This window comes from Nerophis ophidion, linkage group LG09 (genome assembly GCF_033978795.1).
Source record: "Nerophis ophidion isolate RoL-2023_Sa linkage group LG09, RoL_Noph_v1.0, whole genome shotgun sequence".
Lineage (NCBI taxonomy): Eukaryota > Metazoa > Chordata > Actinopteri > Syngnathiformes > Syngnathidae > Nerophis > Nerophis ophidion.
The window spans coordinates 35,578,207-35,606,001 of record NC_084619.1 but is presented as its reverse complement, the minus strand read 5'-3'; the positions used below and the strand labels follow the sequence as shown (position 1 = coordinate 35,606,001).

Genomic DNA, 27,795 nt, shown 5'->3' with positions numbered 1-27,795 from the left:
AATGTGCAGAACAAACGAGGGACTTTCGCATCTTTTGACACTGGTGTAACTTGAATCCGTCGATTGGTATGTGTTTGTTTGGCATTTATTGTGGGTGGAGGGAAAGGCTGGATGCAAATATAGCCACAAACGAGGCATAACGATGCAATATGTACATACAGCGAGCCTAAATAACATGTTGGCATCGATTAGCATGCCGTGCTAATCGATGCACACTCCACGTAAGATAACTTGAATCCGTCCCTGATCGTGTTGTTACACCCTCCGACAACACACCGACGAGGCATGATGTCTCCAAGGTACGGAAAACAGTCGAAAAAACGGAAAATAACAGAGCTGATTTGACTTGTGTGTGTAATGTGTTTGACAAAATGGCAGATTGCTTCCCGTTGTAACGTCACGGGTGAAAAGTCGTTGCTCCGACAGCGAACAATTGAAAGGCGTTTAAATCGCCAAATTCACCCTTTTAGAGTTCGGAAATCGGTTAAAAAAACATGTTTTTTTTTCTGCAACATCAAGATATATTGACGCTTACATAGGGGTACATTGATAATGTACCCCTTTAAGTGTCTTTGACTCTTTATCTTTGACGAGGGGCCGCTGGCCCATTAGCATCACAGAGTGCAACTAGGTAGCATGTAGCAGCTAGCATGGACAAAATGACCACAAACCCAAATTCCACCGCACCAGTGTGGGAATATTTCAGTTCACACCTTTGGAACAAAATTATACTATCAACACCGAGAAGCCAGTTTGCTGAATGTGCGCAACTACAACAAACTTGCACACCTCTTGAAACACAACCCCGACAGTTCACAATCACAGGTCAGTCAGTGTAAACAAAACAGTGCAAAATAGTATGCGCTCACAGAAAGTGGGGTTAAATACATTGCCAGAGATATGCTGCCATTTAACAGTTTTTAAAAGTGCTGTCATGTTGGTGTTTCTCACTCGGAATCTGCCAAACTTAATTTTGTTTTGCATAGGACCGGTTAATACACTTGTTTTAACCATAGCGATTATATTGTTATTTTGCACATTCGTTTAAGAAGGTCCTGACTTGATTGTCGTTAAGTAATGTACAACTCTACCTCTCTCTGCATGTTCAATATTGAAGTGCAACTTTGGTTGTCAATACTTTATTTAGCCAGTTTATTTATTGTTATGGTTGTGTATAGCTGAGCCCCCCACCGTCCCCTCCTTAATATATTTTATTGCTTTTGGTTGTCATTTTTATTTAAGTGCAAAATTTTGCTAAAAGACAAACTATATTTTATTGTTATTATTATTTTTTATTATTAAACTTTGAGATTAAAAGTTTTCATTTTAATTACAATGTTAAAGGGGAACATTATCACAATTTCAGAAGGGTTAAAACCAATAACAATCAGTTCCCAGTGGCTTATTTTATTTTTTGAAGTTTTTAAAAAAAATTTACCCATCACGCAATATCCCGAAAAACTGCTTCAAAGTGTCTGATTTTCACCATCGCTTCATCCACCCGTCCATTTTCCTGTGACGTAACTGCGTGATGCCAATACAAACAAACATGGCGGATAGAACAGAAAGATATAGCGACATTAACTTGGATTTAGACTCGGATTTCAGCGGTTTAATCGATTCAACAGATTACGCATGTATTCAAACGGATGGTTGGAGTGTGGAGGCAGATAGCGAAAACGAAATTAAAGAAGAAACTGAAGCTATTGAGCCATATCATGACACACAACGGCAACAAGGACGAATTCGGTGATGGCCTTCAAACCAACGATTGCATCTTTTGACAACTGGTGCAATTTGAATCCGTCGATTGGTATGTATTTGTTTGGCATTAAATATGGGTGGAGGGAAAGGCTGGATGCAAATATAGCTACAAATGAGGCATAATGATGCAATATGTACATACAGCTAGCCTAAATAGCATGTTAGCATCGATTAGCTTGCAGTCATGCCGTGACCTAATATGTCTGATTAGCACATAAGTCAATAATATCAACAAAACTCACGTTTGTGATTTCGTTGACTTTATCATTGGAAATGCATCTGCTTTGAGTGTCGCAGGATATCCACACATCTCTGTCGTAGCATCGCTATCGTCGGTAGCGATGCTACGACAGAACAGAACAAACGAGGGACTTTCGCATCTTTTGATAACTGGTGCAACTTGAATCCGTCGATGTGTATGTTTGTTTGGCATTAAATGTGGGTGGAGGGACAGGCTGGATGCAAATATAGCTACAAGTGAGGCATAATGATGCAATATGTACATACAGCTAGCCTAAATAGCATGTTAGCATCGATTAGCATGCCGTGACCATTGACATGTCTGCTTAGCGCACTCCACATAAGTTAACTTGAATCTGTCGCTGATCGTGTTGTTACACCCTCCGACAACACACCGACGAGGCTTAATGTCTCCAAAGTACGGAAAACGGTTGAAAAAACGGAAAATAACAGAGCTGATTTGACTTGTGTGTGTAATGTGTTTGAGAAAATGGCGGATTGACTACCTATGTGACGTCACGTTGTGATTTCATCGCTCTGAGAGCGAATAATAGAAAGGCCTTTCCAAATTCACCCTTTTAGAGTTCGGAAATCGGTTAAAAAACATATGGTCTTTTTTCTGCAACATCAAGGTATATATTGACGCTTACATAGGTCTGGTGATAATTTCCCCCCTAAAATACCAGTTTATTGCTTTTGAAAGGACATGCTTTATAGTTATGTTATCATTACATCAATGGTTAATTGGGTCTAAAAAAAATAATGGGAATAATATTGTTTATCGGCAATAATTCATAGGTCAATATATTGTCAAGCAAAATGTGTTATTGGCCCAGCTCAAAAACATTCCAGTACTCAATGTAACTCAGTCAGCCACTTTATGCTAACAAGACAGCCATCAGCAGCTGCATGGACAATGTTAAGTGAAGATGAACCCAGTTGATGAACTTCATTTTCAACATCAGTAATACAGTTTCAATGAAAATGCAGTACATGCAATGCTCACAACACGGCCAATAGTGGTAGCTGCGACTAATAAACTGACCACGTTTTTGCAGAACTACACGTGTCCATGATTTCTTCATAGTAGTAGGCCATAGCAATGATGCTTGGAGGATCCTCCGGGCTATCGCTAAGTACCGTAATCTACAGTAGAACACACTGAAGGCTACTATACTGTGTGAAACGAGTGAAAATGTAACTATATGGAAGTTAATTTATGTTCAGAGGTTTCTAATAATGGTAAATTATATATTTAGAAAGTTGTAAACAGTTTCATTTATGCTCCAACTATGAAAATATTAAATTTATTAATAATAATCCTACTTCACGGAAATGTGTTTACCACTGTCAGGCGTGGACGATAAACTTAAGATGACTTTAATGACTGTATCTGCTTTTGGTTTATTCTAACATTCAAAGAAATCATTGTTCATGGAATCAATAACACAATTAAAATGAATCGTCAAAAATGGTTATTGAGACAAGTTGATACAGTAAAGAATGTTTTTACGCACAGACTGTGAATCCTTGCTGTTATCTCGAGACCGGTTCTTTGCCAGTCTTTTCTTCTTCTTATGAAGGGGACGTGATTCCAGAATCATCTCCTCCAGTTCAAAGGTGGGGTCGCAGTGGAGACGACCTTTCTACAGGAGGAAAAGTCCATAAGGCGATCGTTTGACAGCCAACGCCTGCTAATCAACTTTGATATAAAACATTAATATATGCCACACATTATAGAGAAATAGAAAAAGGAAGCTGCAATAAGATCTGCTTGGAATTATTCATCTACTACAATTGCTACTAATAAGCTGCTTGTGTGCACTTTTAGGTGTCTTGCATTGAATTGTTTGGCACTAACATTCGGAACGAAGCCGGCATCCATCTTCTTTCCGTAAATAGCATCCCAGTTGATGTCAGCGAGGTAGGGAGAAGTCTGCATGTCCGACAGGCTGGAGAAACGATGCTCTGGATTCACTGTGAGTAGCTAGTGGAAGGACGCACATGCAAACATATAATTGATCATTTTTATACACACATCAATTCCCAAATATTTTTAACTGACAATAAGAACGAGCAAAGAACATCAAGTTTATTATATTCTTAATCCTGTCAATCTCACTATAAAGTATTATTTATTTAATCCATCTAGATTTTAAAGGTAAATAAGTCAATGCATGAGAGGGATCTCTGGTGTAAAGCATACAACCCAATATATCCATCCATCCACCCATTTTCTATCGTTTATCGCTCTCTGGGTTGCAAGTAAAACTGTTATTTCACTTCTGGAATGTAATAAAAATTTAAGTCCATCAATCCACACATTTTCTAACACAGTGGTTCTTAACCTTGTTGTAGGTACCGAACCCCACCAGTTTCATATGCGCATTCACCGAACCCTTCTTTAGTGAAAAATAAAATGTTTTTTTTTCAAATTCAAGACAAAGTTATATGTTTTTGGTAACACTTTAGTATAGGGGAACATATTCTAAGTAACAAAGACTTAATTTAGAGTTATTTGGACAATAGGGGAACATATTCTAAGTGATAGAATATGTTAGTTATTGTGGTTAGGGTTAGGGTCAGGGTTAGAGGGTTAGGGTTATAATATGGCCATGCCGAATAAGGCATTAATTAGTACTTAATGACTAGTTAAGAACCAATATGTTACCAATTTGCATGTTAATAAGCAACTAATTAATAGTGAATATGTTCCCCATACTAAAGTGTTACCATATTTTTTTTACTGGTGCACAAAATCAACCGTGCATGAACATCACCTTGTTCAAACAACAAAACTAAGACAGTGCATAAACTCACAACAAATTACACACCTGCAAATCAGTCAGCTGTTGCCTTATCTGTAATATGCCAACAGGGAGAAGTTTGTATTTACACGAAGAGTCGGGTGTGTTTTGATCTCCGCCGAACCCCTGAGGTCGACTCACCGAACCCCTAGGGTTCGATCGAACCCTGGTTAAGAACCACTGTGCTAACATCTATCTTGTAAAAAAAAAAAGGTAAAATGGGTTACACTTTTATAGCGCTTTTCTACCTTTTTAAGGAACTCAAAGCGCTTTGACACTATTTCCACATTCACCCATTCACACACACATCCACACACTGATGGCGGGAGCTGCCATGCAAGGCGCTAACCAGGTCCCATCAAGAACAAGGGTAAAGTGTCTTGCTCAAGGACACAACGGACGTGAAAAGGATGGTAGAAGGTGGGGATTGAACCACAAACCCTCAGGTTGCTGGCACAGCCATTCTTCCAACTGCGCCACGCCGTCCCCAATGGTGGAGGAAGTTGGTGCCTATTTCGGCTGACTTAGGGCGAAAGGTGCACAACACAATGGACTGATCCCCACTCTACAGTCCCTGGGCACATAAAGACCAACAACCATTCACACTGGCACAGAGTGTGGACTGTGGACTCAGGCGAATGAACCACTCCAGAACCATCACTGACAACAACATAAAACAAATATATTTTCTCTGCATCCATAGAGTCTTTGCATTGCTGACTATATACAAGTGGTACTTTGGTTTTCCTATGATCCAACTATTATCCATTTAGTATAAATACATGGCATCAAAACAGTAGCAAAATATATGCGCATAAAAACCCTGTGCATGGGACTGTTGCGTTTTTGCTCGGACTATGTTTGCTTGTGCAACAGACTCTGTTCGCGCTTACGGTATTTCTTTTGGCATTTAGGGAGCGTGCATCGAGTACACGGCCGCTACAACTCCCCTCCTTTTTGATTGGTCGTTTCAAAAGTCTCTTGATCGGAGCCAGTCCGAAGGAACTGCTATCATCAATGTGTCCCTCCTGAAGAAGAGTACTCTTTAGAGTTTAAAAATAAGCCAAATAACCCAATATATAATTTCGTATTAAGTTAAGTGCTTTGAATAAAAATGATAAAATAACACACACATTTTATCAGATTGTGAGAGCATCACACTCGCGACTCTGGCACTATGTAATCAGCTCAGTTATCATCTTCGTGCCTTGGACACAGACCCTGGACATGCTCATTTTCCATTCTGTCCTGTTGGTATTTTGCCTTCTGACTTCTTTCCAGTTCTTCCAAACTCCCTCTTTTCTTCATTTCTCGATAGTCCTTCTGTATGTTGTTTTCGGTCTGCCCACTCTTCTTTTGGCAACTGGATGCTATGTCGAGCTATCATGCAATGGTGATTATTGGGCTTTCTCAACACGTGACCAATCATTTTCCAACTCCACTTTTCGACTTCCTTGCTTATTCTGTTAACTTGGGTCCGTTTATGGAGTTCATTAATTGAAAGTATATTTGGCCAAAAGACTGTCATTATTCTTTTAAAACATTTGAATTGGAGAGAGTCCAACTTTCTTTCATCACTTTTGATCAAATTCTATACCTCACATGCATACAGTAAAACATGTGTGACATCAGATTTGAGTTTTCTTACTATTTTGATTTAACGTCCAAATTGTATTTAGTTTTGTGAATTCTCCCCTTCTTTTTTTCAAACTGCTATTCATAGTTACCACTTCTGCCCTCCTTGCTCACAACTGCACCAAGATAAGTGAATTCATCTACATCTTTAATGTCATTTTTGTCTTGTTTAATAGCGTCATTCTTTTCTGTAGATCAATCTCAAGAGCTTTGTCTTTTTTTCATTGATCCTTAGTCCAACACTTTTGGCTAGCATTGACATTGTATTTGTTGTACTCTGCATCTGTGAATGTGTTGAGGACAACAGGGCAATATCGTTGGCAAAATCCAGAACTTCCAGCTTTGACGTAATTTGCCACCTGATTCCAGTATTGTTGATTCTGGTAGTCTCTCGCATCACCCAGTAAAGGATGAAAAGTTTTCACTTAAAACAATCTGTTGATTCGCCGTTGTCTAGTACTGCACACATACATGCAGCTTCCAAATATCTATGAATTTTCTTGGTATACCATATTGCCTCATTATCTCCCACAAACTTTCCCTATGAATTGAATCGAATGCTTACTTAAGGTCGGCAACATGTATGTTGACAGATGTTTGCCAATTGAAAATAATGTTGAATGACTAACATGTGCGATAATGTTCCTCAAAATAAAAATTTGTTCAGTTGTGCTTTTATCTTCTCTAAATCCAGCTTGTTCTGCTCCAGGCTTTTCGTCAATTCCTGTTTAAATTCTGTTGTTCCAAGCACTTTGCTTGCTATGGGTAAGAGTGTTATGCCCCTCCAATTCCCACATTCGGTAAGGTTTCTCTTTTCTTTGGTAGTTTCACAATCAGAACCATCTTCTAATCACATTGTATTTTTTACCAGATTCCAAATATCACTGATGATACTATGAAGTTTGTGGGTTTATGTCTCTATGTCACATGCCAACAATTCCAGGGTGATCATATCAAGACCATATGCCTTCCCATTTTGCAACTTTATGATTGCCCAGTTGATCTCTTCTTTGGTTATTGGGATTATGTTAATAGTCTCTATCTCAGGATAGTTCTTCTCGCTGATTTCAACTGGGTTTGTGGGCATGTCTCTATTAAGTATCTCTTTGAAGTGTACTTTCCACCTTTCTCTCCTTCCATCACCATCAGTAATTATGTTTCCTTGTTAGTCTTTCACACTCAATGGATTGCAGGGATTGTCATTGCATACTGTTTTAGCTATTTTATTGAGGGATTTTAATATGTCCTTTATCTGCTGCTCTTTGGGCATCACTTGCTAGATTATCAGTCCATTTCCTTTTGTCTTTTCTCATACTTCTCTTTACTTTGTCTATCGCTCTGTACTCCTGTGTCAGTTGTTTCATTATTTTGGATTTAGTACTGTCAATTTTGAGTTTGAGTTGTTTCCCTTTTTTTACCCTTTTCCAAGATTCAGGACTTATTCATGGTTATTGGTTCTCTCTTTTGGTTTCAATAACTTCTTTTGCAGTCTGGTCGCACTATGGCATCTAAACATTGATAAATTAGCCACCTTATCAAGTAGGGCTCTATAATGCAACATTGCAATTACCTGGGGAGAATTTACAGAAACAAAAAATTGTGTCTTGGAAATAGGCTCTTTAATGTCTTGAAGTCGTTAAAAGAACACGATTGTTCTCATGACATCATAATAAATTATAATGTCATTGATTAATAGGTTGCAATGTAAAACATGTATATCCAATCCAATCCACTTTAGTTTCACAAAGTGTTTCACAGAAGTTAAGACACACATACTGGAAGAGTCAGTAATATAAAAAAATCAATTATAAAAATAATAAATACATAAAATACATCAGAGAAAATAAAATAGACAAAAAATCACACAATTCTCATGCTGTTTTAAAAGCCAAAGAGTAAAAATATGTTTTAAGACGAAATTTAAAACTCATTAAAGTGAGAGCCGTCCGAATAGCAAGAGGAATATTGTTCCAAAGTTTTGGAGCCACAGAAAATACACGATCATCTCTGGATTTTAAACAGGTTTTTGGGACGATAAGGGATTCTAAAATGGGGGTAATATTTTTTAGTGCCAGTTAAAAGGCCATTTTAGACTAACTGCAATCGAGCGATTGAGGCCTGGTTCATTCCAACTTAGAGGAAGTAACAGTAGTCTAAATTTGATGAAATAAAAACATGGATTACCCGCTCAAAGTCGTTAAAAGATAAAACTGATTACATTTTTGCTAAAAGTCTTAGATGATAAACACTACACTGTACTGTACAACGGAGTTAACCTGCTACTCCAATTTAAAATCATTGTCGAAATCTAAAACCAAGATTTGTGACTGTTGGTTTTAAATAAGGCATCAGGGGGTCCAGGTCACTGGGGTGAGCAGTCTGTTTTACTTTTGAGTCAAATAAAATAATTTCCGTGCTGTTCTCATTTTAGTTTTGAAAGTTTACTGCCAACCATGCTTTTATGTCATCAAGACAATTTGGAAGTGATTTTAAACTTGAGTCACTTTTCTTTTTTAAAAGGACATAGATTTGCTTATCATCCAAATAAAGATGATATGATATACAGTATATATATATATTTTTTTTTATGTGTTGAATGGGCAGGATGTAAACTGAAAACAGGATTAGTCCTAAGATTGAACCCTGCGGGACACCACAAGACCGATTATGATTAGGCTGAAGCCAAATCATCAATTTGGTTCTTAAAAGTTCTATTTGTCAGATATAACCTGAACCATTTCTGGGGTGTGCCAGTACTCCCCCGGAACCCACACATTGTTCTAAGCAACTAATGACAGTTGTGTGATCCACTGTGTTAAATGCAGCAGTTAGATTTAAAACAATTAAAGTGTCGGAATCATTGGATATCATCCATCCATCCATCCATCTTCTTCTGCTTATCAGAGGTCGGATTGCGGGGGCAGCAGCCTAAGCATGGAAGCCCAGACTTCCCTCTCCCCAGCCACTTCGTTTAGCTCTTCCCGGGGGATCCTGAGGCGTTCCCAGGCCAGCCGGGAGACATAGTCTTCCCAACGTGTTCTGGATCTTCCCCGTGGCCTCCTACCGGTTGGACGCGCCCTAAATACCTCCCTAGAAAGGCGTTCGGGTGGCATCCTGATCAGATGCCCAAACCACCTCATCTGGCTCCTCTCGATGTGGAGGAGCAGCGGCTTTACTTTGAGTCCCTCCCGGATGACAGAGCTTCTCACCCTATTTCTAAGGGAGAGCCCCGCCACACGGCGGAGGAAACAAATTTCTGCCGCTTGTACCCGTGATCTTATCCTTTCGGTCATGACCCAAGCTCATGACCATAGGTGAGGATGGGAACGTAGATCGACCGGTAAACTGAGAGCTTTGCCTTCCGGCTCAGCTCCTTCTTCACCACAACGGATCGGTACAGCGTCCGCATTACTGAAGACGCCGCACCGATTCGCCTATCGATCTCACGATCCACTCTTCCCCCACTCGTGAACAAGACTCCTAGGTACTTGAACTCCTCCATTTGGGACAGGGTCTCCTCCCCAACCCGGAGATGGCACTCCACCCTTTTCCGGGAGAGAACCATGGAATCGGACTTGGAGGTGCTAATTCTCATTCCGGTCGCTTGACACTCGGCAGCGAACCGATCCAGTGAAAGCTGAAGCTCTCTTCCCCCACTCGTGAACAAGACTCCTAGGTACTTGAACTCCTCCATTTGGGACAGGGTCTCCTCCCCAACCCGGAGATGGCACTCCACCCTTTTCCGGGAGAGAACCATGGAATCGGACTTGGAGGTACTAATTCTCATTCCGGTCGCTTGACACTCGGCAGCGAACCGATCCAGTGAAAGCTGAAGCTAACCGGCCAGATGAAGCCATGAGGACCACATCGTCAGCAAAAAGCAGAGACCTAATCCCACGGCCACCAAACCGAAACACCTCCACGCCCTGACTGCGCCTAGAAATTCTGTCCATAAAAGTTATGAACAGAATTCGTAACAAAGGGCAGCCTTTGCGGAGTCCAACCCTCACTGGAAACGTGTTCGACTTACTGCCGGCAATGCGGACCAAGCTCTGACACTGATCGTACAGGGAGAGGACCGCCACAATCAGACAGTCTGATACCCTATACTCTCTGAGGACTCCCCACAGGACTTCCCGAAATACACGGTCTTATGCCTTCTCCAAAGCACATGTGGACTGGTTGGGCAAACTCCCATGCACCCTCAAGAACCCTACCGGTGGATATCAAAAGGTCATTAAATACCCTTATTAGATATTAGGTCAGGGGTTCTTAATCTTTTAGACCTCAGGGCCCAACAATTAGTCAATCAATCAATCAATCAATCAATCTATCAATCAAAGTTTACTTATATAGCCCTTAACTACAAATGTCTCAAAGGGCTGCTCAAGCCACAACGACATCCTCAGATCCCACATCAGGGCAATCTTACGCCTGATTTTAATTGTATTCAATAATTATATCTAACCTACCGGTACTTATAGTTTACAATCTTGTCAAATGATATGAAAGCATATGTTCAGTTCAGTTTCAGTTTCGGTTTGTTAATCACACATATTATTATCAAGGCTTAGGTCAAGCTGATTGCAAAAATCTACTGCAAAAGAAGAGACCCACGAAAAATAATGAAAAATAAATCTGTGTCCATGCACTAAATTAGAAAAACACTGGAGAGCCACCAACTACATTGTCTTGTGCCACACGACAACCTCTGTGTTTTGTTTAGGAGAGAACACACAAACGAATAAAAATAATCGTCTTCCAGGGTTTCCCACACATTCATTTATTTGTGGCGGCCCGCCACGAAAGAATTACGGCCGCCACAAAAAAATAAAAAATAAAAATAAAAATTAAACATTTAAAAAATGTTTTTTTTTATTTTTCGGCTTTTGACTCGCTTGACCGCTCATAAAAGCAATGGGACTCTGTCTGTGAATGGAGCTTGTAGTTACATATTATATAAATATGTAAATATTTTATATTCTAACTCCGCGTTCTTGAGCTGGAATATGTTTAGAACTATATTTAGACATATTCTTTTGGTTTGATATTGTCAGATAAACTAATGTTAAAAGGACATTAATAACATGCATCCGGGCGCAGCCGCACACATCGTTGGTAGCAAAAATGGCGAATGTTGTTAAGTTGGCCATACTCTCTTTATACATGACTCTCATTTGACATTGTCATTACTGCCACAAGTGGTGGAAAAGTGCATCACAGCTGAGTAGCACTGCGGCCCATACAAACCACAGTTGAGAAACAGATATTTCTTGGCGGTCCTCTAGAGGGCGCTCGCGGCCCAACAAAAGCCCTGTAGTTAAGATACACTGTTTTAAATGAAAAAAATACACTAATATTGGCTCTTTTCCCTTGTCTGAAACCTCAAATTTTCTTCAGAAAGGACACACAACAGGTTACCGATGAATTGACTCTGGCTTGCAAACAATAGGTACAAAGTGACCAATAAGAATAGAGGGGAGTTGCTGGGCCATGTATTCAACGTGCGCCTCCCATGTGCCAAAGGTGGCGCATAGAGAAACACATTGCGAGTCCACATATTTTAGCACAGTTTTGATGCCGTTTGATTACTTTTTTGACACATTTTGGCCAAAATGTTGACTCTGCTGTCGTATAATGCCATGGTTATAGTACGAAAAAAACATTGTGTCTAACAAACTACAATAGCGCATTTTCCGGCATATTATTCCGAGGAATTGAGGGCCCATACAAAAAAATCAGACATGTTGGCACTCTGTGCTTTTCTTTATGTGTACAGCTGCAAAATAGTTACCACCATGGGGCCAAAGTCTGACAGAAGAAAAGGAATAAAAATTAAGAAATTCATAAAAAGTAGTGACAATTTAACTTAAATGCCTACTGAAATGAGATTTTGTTATTTAAACGGGGATAGAAGGTCCATTCTATGTGTCATACTTGATCATTCTGCGATATTGCCATATTTTTGCTGAAAGGATTTAGTAGAGAACACCCACGATAAAGTTCGCAACTTTTGGTCGCTAATAAAAAAGCCTTGCCTGTACCGGAAATAGCAGACGATGTGCGCGTGACGTCACGGGTTGTGGAGCTCCTCACATCTGAACATTGTTTACAATCATGGCGAGAGCGATTTGGACCGAGAAAGCGACAATTTCCCCATTAATTTGAGCGAGGATAAAAGATTTGTGGATGAGGAAAGTGAAAGTGAAGAACTAGAAAAAAAAAAAAATAGACGGCAGAGCGATTCAAATTTATTAGGATAATTCTGGAAAATTCCTTATCTGCTTATTGTGTTACTAGTGTTTTAGTGAGATTATATGGTCGTACCTGTACAGCCTGAAAGTCGGAGGGGTGTGGCCACGGGTGTGGTGACCGCAGTGTCTCCGAGGGAAGTCACGTTTCTCGACGAGGCGAAGGCAGCCGGTCGGGCCGGGCTGAGATTTTTAAAAATTTTTCCCTCCAACAACGGTGAAAGTATCCGACGGTCGGGGGCGGCCAGTGGGAGGAGACAAGAGAGTCGCAACTGCCTCTTTGACAGGTGCAGGAGGAACGACGCAAGCTCGCCGTTCATGTCTAAGGTAAGAGCCGACTTATTACCACCATTTTCTCACCGAAACCTGCCGGTTGACATGTGGTCGGGAAGCATGTTTACTTGACCGCTCTGTTCCATAGTGAAGCTTCACCGTCATCTTTCGGGAATGTAAACAAGGAAACAATGAAGTACCGGCTGTGTTTGTGTTGTTAAAGGCGGCCGCAATACACTGCTTCCCACCTAAATCTTTCTTCTTTGACGTCTCCATTATTAATTGAACAAATTGCAAAAGATTCAGCAACACAGATGTCAATAATACTGTGGAATTATGCGATGAAAAGAGACGACTTATAGCTGTGAACGGAAAAATGTCCTCTACAATGCGTGACGTCACGCGCACGCGTCATCATACCGCGACGTTTTAGCATGATACTCCCGCGCGAAATTTAAAATTGCAATTTAGTAAATTAAACCGGCCATATTGGCATGTGTTGCAATGTTAGGATTTCATCATTGATATATAAACTATCAGACTGTGTGGTCGGTCGTAGTGGGTTTCATTAGGCCTATAAAGGCCTACTGAAACCCACTACGACCGATCCATTACCCACTACTACTTTCATTTTATAGAAAGGAATGAAATACAACAAAATCCACATTCAATTATGTGAATTATGTTGTAAGAATAAGGACATTTAGTCTAGAGAGGTGTGTCTTCAGTTTGCATAAAGAAAATTATAGCTGTATCTCTCAACATACTACATAAGTGGACTTTCACAAAGCCACAAATAAAGTTAACATTAATGGTGTGTGGCTGTGGCTGTCACAGTAAGACTCTGCTTTTTTGCTTATTTTATATTTCAGTACAGCACGGTTTCCTCTCACAGCGCCAGATAAGTCTGTCTCGATGGAGTCCAGACATGGTAATCAATCAGCAGCAGAGTGGAAGAGACCACAACACTCCATCCAGAACCTCACACAGACACAGTGTCCATGCATACCCTGCCAAAATGATACCTTTCTATCCTAAACCCTTGTCTTGCAATGAGGGGATACTATCAAAGTATAAATTCAATACATCAACACTTGTGTAAACGATACTCGTTATTGAGTAAGCACTCAACGTAAGAAATTCCATTTGAGGAAACTGGCAGATTTTCACGTGTAAGCATATTTGGAGCTTCATTAAGAAATTAAATGGCTGCTCTTAATGATAATACACAGCAATACACACATAAATTATCAATCAATGATTATTTATATAGCCCTAAATCACTAGTGTCTCAAAGGGCTGCACAAACCACAACACAAACCACAACGACATCCTCGGTAGAGCCCACATAAGGGCATGGAAAACTCACACCCAGTGGGACGTCGGTGACAATGATGACTATGAAAAACCTTGGAGAGGACCGCATATGTGGGCAATACCCCCCCTCTAGGGGAACTGAAAGCAATGGATGTCGAGCGGGTCTAACATGATACTGTGAAAGTTCAATCATAGTAGATCCAACACAACCGTGAGAGTCCAGTCCAAAGTGGATCCAACACAGCAGAGAGAGTCCCGTCCACAGCGGAGCCAGCAGGAAACCACCACAAGCGGAGGCGGATCAGCAGTGCAGATAAATACAGTCCACCGTTTCATTGCCTCCATGTCAAGGATTCTATCCAGTAGTGTCGCGTCTCCTTTGCCCTGAGTGTTTCTACTCATCATTCCTTCAGTTGTAGCCTGCCCCCCTTTTCTCCACCTCCCACCATACCTGCATCCCTATTTCCTGTGGCTGCCATTGTTTCACCCCTATATGACCTCTGATATAACTTTTCATCCTCCTGCTCTGCTCATCTTTTTTAATCCAATGTGTGAAAATATCACTGTGGATTAATTAGGATAAATCACAATTAATATTATTTCATTATTCATTGTGTTTATAAAGTGTTGACCTTTATATTACCGTATTTTTCGGGTTATATAGAATCCTTTCATTTTCAAAAAATCGACAGTGCGCCATTCTGATTGTGGTTACTGACCTAAAAGCAATGTTAATTGCTACATTGTTTAATGATTAGTGTGACCAGTATATGGCAGTCACACATAAGCGATACGTGTTGACTGCAGGTTGACCGACGCTAACAAGTACAGTTAAGCAAGCAACATAAAAACTTTGATGTTTGACAATACAGAACATTACACATGGAGATAAAAAATCTGTCAAAATGTTTTAGTTTCACTTTGGTAAGCTACCACGCCGCGCGGCTTGATGGATTGACAGAGCATTCCGGCTACTGTAGTCAGATGTACTATATGCTTCAACAAACGGGTATTTTTATGGTGTGTGTATAAGGGTATTGCAAGACTTTATCTGGCATGTTCCATCCATCCTTCCATCCATTTTCTCAAGCTTGTCCCGTTCAGGGTTGCAGGGGTGCTGGAGCCTAGGCGGTAGAGATGCGCGGTTTGCGGTCTCATCCGCGGAGTCCGCGGATAAACCGCGGGTTGGGCGGGTGACAAGACGAAAAATTTGATTTTAAATAGATTTGGGCGGGTGGAGGTTGAATCTTTCGGAATTATTTGATATACTTAGTTCAGGGATCGGCAACCTTTACCACTCAAAGGGCCATTTTGACCCGTGTCACAAAGTAAAGATACAACAGGAGCTGCAAACATTCTCGCGAATATCTGCTGGGGGTCACCCAGTTAACAAGATTTAGGGCGTGCTATAAAGCCATTGCCTTTTACGCCTTCTACAACATGTGCATGCCAGTCCAGTAACATGATATATGTGGCTTCCTTAAATACACGTACACGACTGATAGGCATACTGGGTGACACAGATATAAACAATTTTAACACTCTTACTAATATGCGCCACGCTGAGAAGCCACACCAAACAAGAATGACAAACACATTTCGGGAGAACATCCTCACAGTAACACAACATAAACGCAACACAACACATACCCAGAATCCTTTGCATCCATGAGTATTCCTGACTACATTATACACCCCGCTAGCACCAAACCCCGCACCCCCCCACCCCTCTGTGCGTTGATTAATTTTAACTCATAAATAAACGTCAGCAAAAGTTAGTTAACAATGGAGTAAGCCTGGGCGATGTATCAATTTTAACAATATATCCAACAATTTTGTTGCTGACAATTAAAACATTTTTTTTTTCCTTTTGGTCCAGCATTCTTTTTGCCCCTGAGAAGCTTCCATAGCTTGCGCTGTCCCATTATTTTTTTAACGGCTCATATAGCAAAACATGGCTAATGCAAACACTAAACAGAGTGAGACGTTTTGTTTCAAAGCAAATAAAAGTAAAGTCAGTACTTTAGTTTTGCGGCAACATGCGTGGAACAAATGACTGCACAGTGCAAAGTTTGTTTCATAAAGGCATCTTTACAACAAACTTGTTCCAGCATCTGAAACCGAAGCCTCCAGTCAACTGCGGGAAATACAACTCTTTACGAGGCAAACAAGACGCAAAAACAAAAAAACTACGGGCTAAAAATCACCTTACTATGGTGGAATAATTTACACCAGGTATATATGGTGATGCTATGTATGATGAGACCCACGCACAATACGTAGACCGATCACTAAAGCAATCGCTCTGCACACCACCAATATGTGTGGATGAAAAATGCTGTGATTACTTCATCTACTTACTGAAACCAAGTATAGTCCTCTCAATGTTTTACTTCATTAATTATACATTGGATACAATGTATAATACAAAATGTTTATTTACAGAAGTTTGTTAATCAAGACAGAACATTGCACTTTATTGATCTCAATGTTGGAGATTGTTTATTTGCATGCAATGTGCAACACTGCATTTTTGTTAACAGGATGATTCTATTCAAGTGTAGGCATGGGACAAGGGAAGCTCTTAATTAAATTATTTGAAAATGTTTACAAAAAAGTGTAATTGATATCTGAATTGATTTATGTGGACCCTGACTTAAACAAGTTAAAACACTTATTTGGGTGTTACCATTTAGTGGTCAATTGTACGGAATATGTACTGAACTCTGCAATCTACTAATAAAAGTTTCAATCAATCAAAAATGGTCTAAAATGAACAACACTATACATATCTGAATTTTGCAAAGAGTAAGATGCAGTGCATGCAAAGACATTTCAAACTACTAGTTTTCGATCCAATAAAAGAAAAACCAAGATTTAGGGCGTGCTATAAAGCCATTGCCTTTTACGCCTTCTATAACATGTGCATGCCAGTCCAGTAACATGATATATGTGGCTTCCGTAAACACACGTACACGACTGATAGGCATACTGGGTGACACAGATATAAACAAGATTCCATATCGCCCAGGCCTACAGAGAGGTAATGGTATTCGCTTTATTTTGCCCATAAAGTACGGCATCCAAAAACCTCCGTCAACGTTTTATATACATGCTGTAAGTGTATATGTAATGTAGTAACAGGCACAGTCATAAATAATATCATGTAATATTTTGATCAAATGTATTTTGATCATTTTAAGCAAGGCATTTTTTTACAGACGCATCACAACTTTCGCTATTTCCTTAACAACAACAACCAATCATGGTGGACTTCATGAGATCCAACAACCACTACTTTGGGGCAAATGAAAATCCAGAACCTTATACTGTTGAGATTATTTTGTCCAAAAAATGTAGAAGCTGAGTGATAAGCAGATCCAGCAAGTCGCACTATTGCTAAGAATTGAACAAGAAATACAAACAACGAACAAAATAAAACACACTTACTGTACAATGTCTTCTCTCACTCGGATACCAACTGACGGGATGCTCTTATCCTCCCATTTAGATGTAGAATTATTCATAATCCTCACGCAAAAAAAACAGGACAAAAACAAAACAAGCATTTTATTTGTATCTTTCTCGTGATCTTCAGGTCTAAGTTGAATGCTAAAGTTTACCAACTTGTCAGTTGATGGCTACAATCTTCTACTCTAATATATACAAAAGTGGGAGGCATGATTAAAATCTAGGATTAACCGGCTCAGTATGTCAATAGCTGGATAAGTTACTACTCTGTGAACACGGCACAGCTAGATCCTCAGCATTAGAGCGTATAATAACAATATCGCTAATACTAGGTTAATATTCAGGTCACAAGATGTACAAGGAATATTGTTGGCGGTTTTTGGATGATATTTTAAAAGGCTTTATGGATGATTGGCAAAACTAAATTGGCCCTAGTATGTGAATGTGAGAGTGAATGTTGTCTGTTTATCTGTGTTGGCCCTGCGATGAGGTAGAGACTTGTCCAGTGTGCACCCCGCCTTCTGCCCGAATGCAGCTAAAATAGGCTCCAGCGACTCCAATTGGGACAAGCGGTAGAAAATGGATGGACGCAATATATAACTCCCATTAGCTGGATTGTTACCCACCTCGTACTTGATGCATTAGAAGGCATAAAAAAATAAAAAACAGAACTGTTCTTGTCTTATATTTGAATTTTGAAAGATTGGCACATTTCCAAAAAAGAGCAGTTGCCCTTTAACTGACATAATTTATGTTGTAAAGTTACATTTTGGAAATTTATGTTGGTGAAGTTATTACCAACATAAATTCCTGAAACCCTCCTCATAACTGTAACACAACAATAGCAACTGAAACTAAAACATCAATAATAAAATTAATATACTTTGTCGAGTGTGTAAAGTGAAAGTGGTGTAGGGTGGAGTGAATCGAGTAATGAAGAAAAGGGAGCTCAGTTTCATTAACTTTAGAAACTTGGTTTCCTTAAGCAGCGGATAAGGTTTGTCAGTTTTTCTGAAGTAAAACCCTGTCCACTGCTTTAGGATTTTAACAAGGGAAACTCACATTTGAAAGTCAACACCACTGCTAGATTCACAAAGTCCAGTTTGCTTCCATCTTACCTTCCTCAAAAGAGAAACCAGATCTTTGGGCCAGGCTGGAGTGTACTGGACACTAACTGTGCTGAAAAGCTGAATTAAAGACTCCAGCGAGTTACTGGCATGGATGTCATATGGCCTCTAGAGTGAAGAAATGCAGATAGAGAGAGGAAAAAAAAAAAGATTATCTAAAAGAACATCGATGAGGTCGAGTTCAGCTTTTACACCTAAGGACTTACCCATCCTCTCAGAACTTCGAAGACCGTCACGCCGAGTGACCACCAGTCTACTTCAAAGGCGTAGCCCATCCCTCCATTCATGAAGGACTGAAAGATCTCTGGAGCTGAGAGGGAATACGAAGAGATTACAGACAGCTCAGCGTTTCACATATTATCTAAAGGGCTGATGAAATAAGCAGACATCTGAGTTGGCAGCATCAGTTGCACAATGTAAGCATCTGAATACCACATTGTTGTCAGCGTGTCAGTTTTTTACTCCAATTTATTTCCAGTTCTGTAATAAGAGTGTAAGGCTCCTTCTGGGGAGACTTCCTCAAAAATCAGCATTTTGACTTGGATTTTCTTCAATTCATACTGAATATTATGTTTGCAGTCAGAGGTTACTGTTAGCTGCAGGCCTGCCCAAGTGAGGTGTTTAATTGGGTTTAGTTTGGTTTTGGTCAAGTTCTTATTTTTTTTTTTTTAACATTTTGTACACTGGTGCGCTGTGTCATCCTAAAAAAGAACATTCCATTCTCAAAATTGTTCCCATAAAGTTGGAAGGACATCATTTACCCATGTATGGCTTGGTTCCAGCTAAGGCTGTTGCTCGCTCGCCATCCTTAATTATTGTTGCTATGTTGAAGTCTGTCAGGTGTGCGTGACCTGAGGAAAGCAACAGTCCACATATTCATTTTGAGACAATGTTAAGAAAAGAAAAAAACAAACCAACACGTAGCATGTAGTCATTATGTGACAGGGTTTCCCATACATTCATTTATTTGTGGCGGCCCGCCACAAAATAATTATGGCCACCACAAATTAAAAAAAATAGAAATAAATAAAATAAAATAAAATAAAAATAATTTTATTTTTTTTTATTTTTTTTTTTCTCCAGCTTTTGACTCGCTCGACCGCTCATTAAAGCAATGGGACTCTGTGAATGGAGCTTGTAGTTACATATTATATAAATATTTTATAAATATGTACATAAAGTGTTGTTATTATATTCCAACTCCGCGTTCCTCTTGGTCATCGCCCCCCCCCCAAAAAAAACAGTTTTATTGTTTCAGGCGCTAATGAATCATAAGAGCAATCAGGTCAAATTGTGTTATAAAACCCATTGGCATCCTTACCTTGCTCATCCAAGAGAATGTTGTCTGGCTTTACATCTCTACAACAAAGGACAAATACATCAGTAACAATCCAAACAATAAATAAGGTTAATACACAGTTGGGAAACTAAAGTTTCTGTCACACTTTATAAACACTGCAATTAATCTAGGGAAGACTGAGATGTGTGAAATTTTTTGGGTTTTAAGTTGCTTTTTTTTAAAGTTTTCCCCTATTTACACATGTACAAAATTATACATGCTGGCTAAACTATACAGTCCTACGTCGATTTATGACTGTCCCAATTTACTTATTTTTTATTGATGCAAACCGTCACTCAGCTATTTTTTTTTTTTTGCTTTAAGTTGCTAACTAGCATAAGATACCTCCCCACTGTGACATGGCGTAACGAACATCAAATTGAATCCTGAAACATTTGCCAAACATCCAGTGTTTTGCTAGCATTAGCTAACAACTAGCAATACATAACTTTGTTTTTTTCAACTATGGAAACAAAGAAGTGAGTGTGAAAGACGGTGCTGAGAAGAAGAAGCAGATTATATTCATGGAATCAAAGAAATAAATTACCCAAAAACATGATTGAGGTGTGCATGCAGCTGACTTTACAATCTGCGGCATACCGATGCAGGAGTAGGGGGAAAAAAATCGATATTAATGCGAATCAGGGGGGTTCAAATATTTTTTAAGGGTTAAACATATTTTAAAGGTGGACATTTATCCTGGAAAATAAACAAGTGTGTTTGACAGAGAAGCAGCTCGAAATCTGCTCTCCGAGGTAAATGCTGTACAATATTATTACTTTCTAAAACTACTGTAGTTGTTCTTAGTGCATGCATGTGTACTGTTTGTAATACAATAGTTGTCATCTATAAGTTGTGTTTTCTTATTTAAAAGAATGTTACATGTTCAAATTGTGGTGTTTTTGGGTGCCCAGAACCAATACTTGGAAATATTTTGATTTTTAGTGTTAAAAAGGTAAACCAGTGGTGTTGAAAGTGTGGCCAAACAACAAAAAAATGTATGCCTCATCACTTACTGCATGGAAATGAGGTGAATTATATTTATATAGCGCTTTTTCTCAAGTGATTGAAAGCGCTTTTCATAGTGAAACCCATTATCTACATCTTTAAGCTACATTTAAACCAGTTTGGGTGGCACTGGGAGCAGGTGGATAAAGTGTCTTGCCCAAGGAGACAATGGCTGTGACTAGGATGACGTAAGCAGGAATCGAACCTGGAACTCTCAATTTGCTGGCGTGGCCGCTCTACCAACTGAGCTACGCCGTCCCAAGTAATAAAGGTTGGGTTCTACGCTTCTTAAAAGTTTTAAGCACACTGGGGTAGACTTAGGCTTAGTCTTCCTTTACTGCCATTCAAATTTTAACTTTACAGTACAGATAAAACAACATTTTGTTGCATTAGCTTATGGGAGTCCAGGATAAGAGAGCAATAAGGTACAGATATAAATAGATTAATGTACAGATAAATATATTGCACTTTTAAATATGCATCCACATTTACAACTGTATATTACAAACCCTTTTTTCTAATGAGTTGGGAAATTGTGTTAGATGTGGATACAAACGGAATACAATGATTTGCAAATCCTTTTCAACCCATATTCAATTGAATGCACTACAAAGACAAGATATTTGAAGTTCAAACTCATAAACGTAATTTTTTTTTGCAAATAATAATTGACTTAGAATTTCATGGTTGCAACACGTGACAAAGTAGTTGGAAAAGGGTATGTTCACCACTGTGTTACATCACATTTTCTTTTAACAACACTCAATAAACATTTGGGAATTGAGGAAACTAATTTTTGAAGCTTTGAAAGTGGAGTTCTTTATCATTTTTGCTTGATGTACAGCTTAAGTTGTTCGACAGTCCGGGGTCTTGTTGTCATATTTTACGCTTCATAATGCGCCACACATTTTCGATGGAAGACATGTCTGGACTGCAGGCGGGCCAGGAAAGTACCCGCACTCTTTTACTACGAAGCCACGCTGTTATAACACACGGTTTGGAATTGTTTTGCTGAAATAAGCAGGGGCGTCCATGATGACGTTGCTTGGATGACAACATATGTTGCTCCAAAAACTGTAGGGACCATTCAGCATTAATGGTGCCTTTACAGATGTGTAAGTTACCCATGCCTTGGGCACTAATACACCCCCATACCATCACAGATGCTGGATTTTGAACTTTGCGCCTATAACAATCTGAATGGTTATTTTCCTCTTTGTTCCAGAGGACACCACGTCCACAGATTCCAAATATAATTTGAAATGTGGACTCGTCAGACCACAGAACACTTTTCCACTTTGCATCAGTCCATCTTAGATGAACTCAGGCCCAGCGAAGCCGGGGGCGTTCCTGGGTGTTGTTGATAAATGGCTTTCACTTTGCATAGTAGAGTTTTAACTTGCACTTACAGATGTAGCAACCAACTGTAATTACTGACAGTGGTTTTCTGAAGTATTCCTGAGTCCATGTGGGGATATCCTTTACACACTGATGTCAGTTTTTGATGCAGTACCGCCTGAGAATCAAAGGTCTGTAATATCATCGCTTACGTGCAGTGATTTCTCCAGATTCTCTGAACCTTTTGATGATTTTACGGACCGTAGATGGTAAAATCCCTGAATTCCTTGCAATAGCTCGTTGAGAAATGTTGTTCTAAAACTGTTTGACAATTTCCTTACAAATTGGTGACCCTCGCCCCATCCTTGTTTGTGAATTACTTAGCGTTTCATGGAAGCTGCTTTTATACCCAATCATGGCACCCACCTGTTCCCAATTAGCCTGCACACCTGTGGGATGTTCCAAATAAGTGTTTGATGAACATTCCTCAACTTATTCAGTATTTATTGCCACTTTTCCCAACTTCTTTGTCAGGTGTTAAGGGCATCACATTCTAAAGTTAATGATTATTTGCACAAACATTTTTTTTTATCAGTTTGAACATGAAATATGTTGTCTTTGTAGCATATTCAACTGAATATGGATTGAAAAGGATTTGCAAATCATTGTATTCCGTTTATATTTACATCTAACACAATTTCCCAACTCATATGGAAACGGGGTTTGTATATTGTCTTTATAATTCATCGAGTTATTCCATTTTTGGGGGGAATTGAGGGGATTAGTATGATGCTTTCAAGAGTCTTATGGCCTGAGGGAAAAAATTGTAATGCACACTTTCAGGGTCCATGGTGGTGGATCTTTGCTCTCCCTCGCACAGCACATACCCGTGTGACCGCCCGTATTTGATTTTCACCTCTCTTTTACTTTTAATATATACTTCTTCTCTCTAAATATAGCAACAAAGTTTCTAAAGTACAGAAGCGCTCATTTCTTCTAGGTTTTATTCTCCTGCAAAGCAGGTGCGCCTGAGGTGTGTTGTGAAGTCGAGATGCACCACCCTTACAGTTATGCAACCCTGCCCCATTTCAATTATGATTGATTTGTTCATGAGCGAGGGTGAACCGGAGGCACTAAATTCACATTAGTGAGAGGCTTACACGAGTAAATAAATATATGGAAAATATTGGCTTTTTTTTTTTTATGACAGCAAATCTTCTTTGGCGCTTATGCTCAATTTTGCACACGTGCGGAGAATTGAGGTGGCTCGCAATGAAAAAAGGCAGCACTGTGGAACAGGGATTAGTACATGTGCCTCACAATACGAAGGTCCTGAGTTCAATCCCGGGCTCGGGATCTTTCTGTGTGGAATTTGCATGTTCTCCCCGTGACTGCGTGGGTTCTCTCCGGGTACTCCAGCTTCCTCCCACCTCCAAAGACATGCACCTGGGGATAGGTTGATTGGCAACACTAAATTGGCCCTGGTGTGTGAATGTGAGTGTGAATGTTGTCCTTCTATCTGTGTTGGCCCTGTGATGAGGTGGCCTTCGGCCCGAATGCAGCTGAGATAGGCTCCAGCACCCCCTGTCACCCCAAAAGGGACAAGCAGTAGAAAATGGATTGATGGATGGATGGCAATGAAAAAAGTGTTGTAGATTATTTGGTACTGACATTATTAAAATAAAATCATGTATCAATGTATTTTTGGTGCTTTGGTACGGCGGTATTGATACTATTGACAACCCTGGATGGTTATATTGTAAAATTGTTGAAGTAACTCATTAAAGCCCAAAATGACACTCGAGTCCATGGGTGTATATAAACCTCTGACTGCAACTGCTCGTGTGTTCTTTGTTGTGTGTGTGAAAAGCTGTAGGACATGTTCCAAAACCTAAGCACAAATGTAAACTAAATGTACTTTGGCCGTGAAAAACGTGATGGAAGAAGGTTCTCTTTCTTCTCATTCTTTAATGATTGTCACACACACAAAAGGTGTGGCGAAATTTCTGCATTTTACCCATCACCCTTGATCACCCCCTGGAAGGTGAGGGAGCAGTGGGCAGCAGCTGTGGCTGCGCTCGGGAAGCATTTTTGGTGATGTAACCCCCAATTCCAACCCTTGATGCTGAGTGCCAACCAGGGAGGTAATGGGTCCCATTTTTATAGTCTTTGGTATGACTCAGCCGATCTCAGGGCGGACACTCTAACCCATGGGTGTCAAATTCTGGCCCGCGTGCCAAATTTGGCCCGCCGTGTAATTTCATTTGGCCCTTGAGGTGATATTAAATCAACATTAGAGCTGGCCTGCCGGTATTATACAGTGGTGGTGCTAATACCGCTAATACTCATACTTTCCAACACTCCCGATTTTACCGGGAGACTCTTGAATTTCAGTACCCCTCCCGAAAATCTCGTCACGTCGTAAGGTCCGCTTTCCCTCCTTAAAAACAGCTTGCCGGCCCAGTCACGTGGCTTCTACTCACACACAAATGAATGCAAGGCATACTTGGTCAACAGCCATACAGGTCACACTGAGGGTGGCCGTATAAACAACTTTAACACTGTTAAAAATATGCACCACACTGTGGACCCACACCAAAGAAGAATGAAAAACACATTGCAGGAGAACATCCGCACCGTAACACAACATAAACACAACAGAACAAATACCCAGAAACCCTTGCAGCACTAACTCTTCCGGGAAGCTACAATATATCCCCAAATAGAAAAGAGGCATTCAATTTTTTATTTCAATTCATTTAGTATACATTAATGTTTTTTTGTTTGTTTTTTGAAAGTTGATTTCGCACTATTAAGTTATATAAGCGTCGCTTAGATAACTTAGATTTATATCGCGCTTTTCTAAACACTCAAAGCGCTCACAGAGAAATGGGACTCAACATTCATTCACACCTGGTGGTGGTAAGCTACATCAGTAGCCACAGCTGCTCTAGGGAAGACTGACGGAAGCATGGCTGCCAGTTTTCGCCTACTGCCCCTCCGACCACCACCTGTCATTCATTCATCATTCATTCACCAGTGTGAGCGGCACCGGGGGCAAAGGGTGAAGTGTCCTGCCCAAGGACACAACGGCAGCGATTTTTTGGATGTCAAAAGGTGGGAAGCGAACCTGCAACCCTCAGGTTTCTGGCCGGCCACTCTACCCACTACACCAGTGGTTCTCAACCTTTTGTGAACATTTTTTTAATTCAAGTACTCCCTAACCAAAGCAAAGCATTTTTGGTTGAAAAAAAGAGATAAAGAAGTAAAATACAGCACTATGTCATCAGTTTTTGATTTATTAAATTGTATAACAGTCCAAAATATTGCTAATTTGTAGTGGTCTTTCTTGAACTATTTGGAAAAAAAAGGATATAAAAATAACTAAAAACGTGTTGAAAAATAAACAAGTGATTCAATTATAAATAAAGATTTCTAGACATAGAAGTAATCATCAACTTAAAGTGCCCTCTTTGGGATTGTAATAGAAATCCATCTGGATTCATGAACTTAATTCTAAACATTTCTTCACAAAAAAAGAAATATTTAACATCAATATTTATGGAACATGTCCACAGAAAATCTAGCTGTCAACACTGAATATTGCATTGTTGCATTTCTTTTCACAGTTTATGAACTTACATTCATATTTTGTTGAAGTATTATTCAATAAATATATTTATAAATAATTTGTGTTACTTGTTGCCATTTTTAGAATATTTAAAAAAAATCTCACGTACCCCTTTGCAAACTGAGCAATAATTAACATATTATTCATGCACTTTCTATTGCTACTTCAAGGCTTGAATGTTTGATTCATTTATTTTTGTTATTTTATTTTCTAATGTATTATTAGCCTGTGGAAAAATTGTTTATTTTGATATTTACTTCAGAAGGCAGCAAAAAGAAAAGAGGCATTTAATTTTATTTAAATAGTTGTTCATATGCCATTGATATTTTTTTTAATTATTACTATTATTATTATTATTTGAAACTCGATTTTGCATGTCACTATAAAGTTGTATAAGCCTTGCTTGTTCAATATTCAATGCAAAACTGGTTTGGGTTCCTATTAAAAGGTTAATTTGTTCAACCTTGGCCCGCGGCTTTGTTCAGTTTTAAATTTTAGCCCACTCTGTATTTGAGTTTGACACCCTGCTCTAACCACTAGGCCACTGAGCAGGTTACATTCCGCTTAACTGAAACAATCCCATAATGCACCAGACAGTCCCCACGAGCCATACTCCATCCTCCTATTTTAACATTTCCAAGCTCACACAACGCCTAGGCCATCCAAAAGTGATTAACAAAGCGTGCAGGGCTTAATCAATTATAACACGTACCCCGCTGGTAAGCAGAGCATATGCATTTGAAGTCTTTTAGTCCTCATGTTTGCAAGCTATGCAGGGCTAAGATGATGCGAATGTTGTCTGCCAACACAATAAAAGGTAAAGAGGTTGCAGCAAGCCGGAGGGTAACACATGCAAACTCACCAGTATACTAACTGCACTTCTGAGGAACCACTAATCCAATATCTGCTTTTGTTTATTTATATAATTCCTGTGATGTTTAATGTCGTCTGTGGCAAGAGATTAAAAAAAATATGTATAAAAAACACACCAAGAATAAGTAGAAAAACATTGGGTAAAACAAGATGTTGACACATTTGAATCACGACGTCTCCCAACAACTGACAAGAAGACTCGCCCTTTTTCTTCCTTCACTAATAGAGCACATTTTACCTCCTTGGGCATAGTGGCAGCAGCTGACTGTTGCTAGGAGACCGGAGACCTTGTTCCGTCAGTGAGTGTAACAAAATCATTGTATGGTATTCTCCCTGTCAAAAACTTGCAGGGCGGAACAAAATTGTGGCACGAAGGGTGGCCATGGTTTGGATTACGGCTCTAAGAGCAGACAGAAGTGTGACAAAAACAGAAAAGAGGATTCCCAAGAAGGTCTGGGAAAAACTGCCAACATTTGAGTGCTTTTTACTTCTTTGTTAGTGTGCAGTTTTTGCCAGCTACATCTAGTGCAAGAGCCGCTTGTTTGGTGTGGAATGAAGGAGCACAGCATTTTATCATACTGACATTGAATGTGCTTAAAGTGGGCATCAAGGTAAAAGTTTGGTAAACACTTCCCTTCCAGTACACATGTGCATCCACACACATTAGGCATAATGTAGCCATACACTCTTATTTGAAAGGAGAGTGTTTTGAACAAGGTTC

At 39.6% G+C, this 27,795-nt stretch overlaps 1 protein-coding gene across 2 annotated transcripts in view; it reads right to left on the bottom strand.

Annotated features, from left to right (window-relative positions):
• The window catches only part of LOC133559280 (serine/threonine-protein kinase 32C-like), a 237,311-nt gene that overhangs the window by 28,500 nt on the left and 181,016 nt on the right, over positions 1 to 27,795 (bottom strand). For both annotated transcript variants that reach the window (XM_061910889.1, XM_061910888.1), the window contains exons 6-11: positions 20,207 to 20,244; positions 19,647 to 19,736; positions 19,092 to 19,195; positions 18,877 to 18,993; positions 3,866 to 3,991; positions 3,522 to 3,650 (exon numbers count right to left, since the gene is read on the bottom strand). In XM_061910889.1, coding sequence (XP_061766873.1) covers positions 3,522 to 3,650; positions 3,866 to 3,991; positions 18,877 to 18,993; positions 19,092 to 19,195; positions 19,647 to 19,736; positions 20,207 to 20,244 — 604 coding nt within the window. The remainder of the gene's footprint in view (positions 1 to 3,521; positions 3,651 to 3,865; positions 3,992 to 18,876; positions 18,994 to 19,091; positions 19,196 to 19,646; positions 19,737 to 20,206; positions 20,245 to 27,795) is intronic.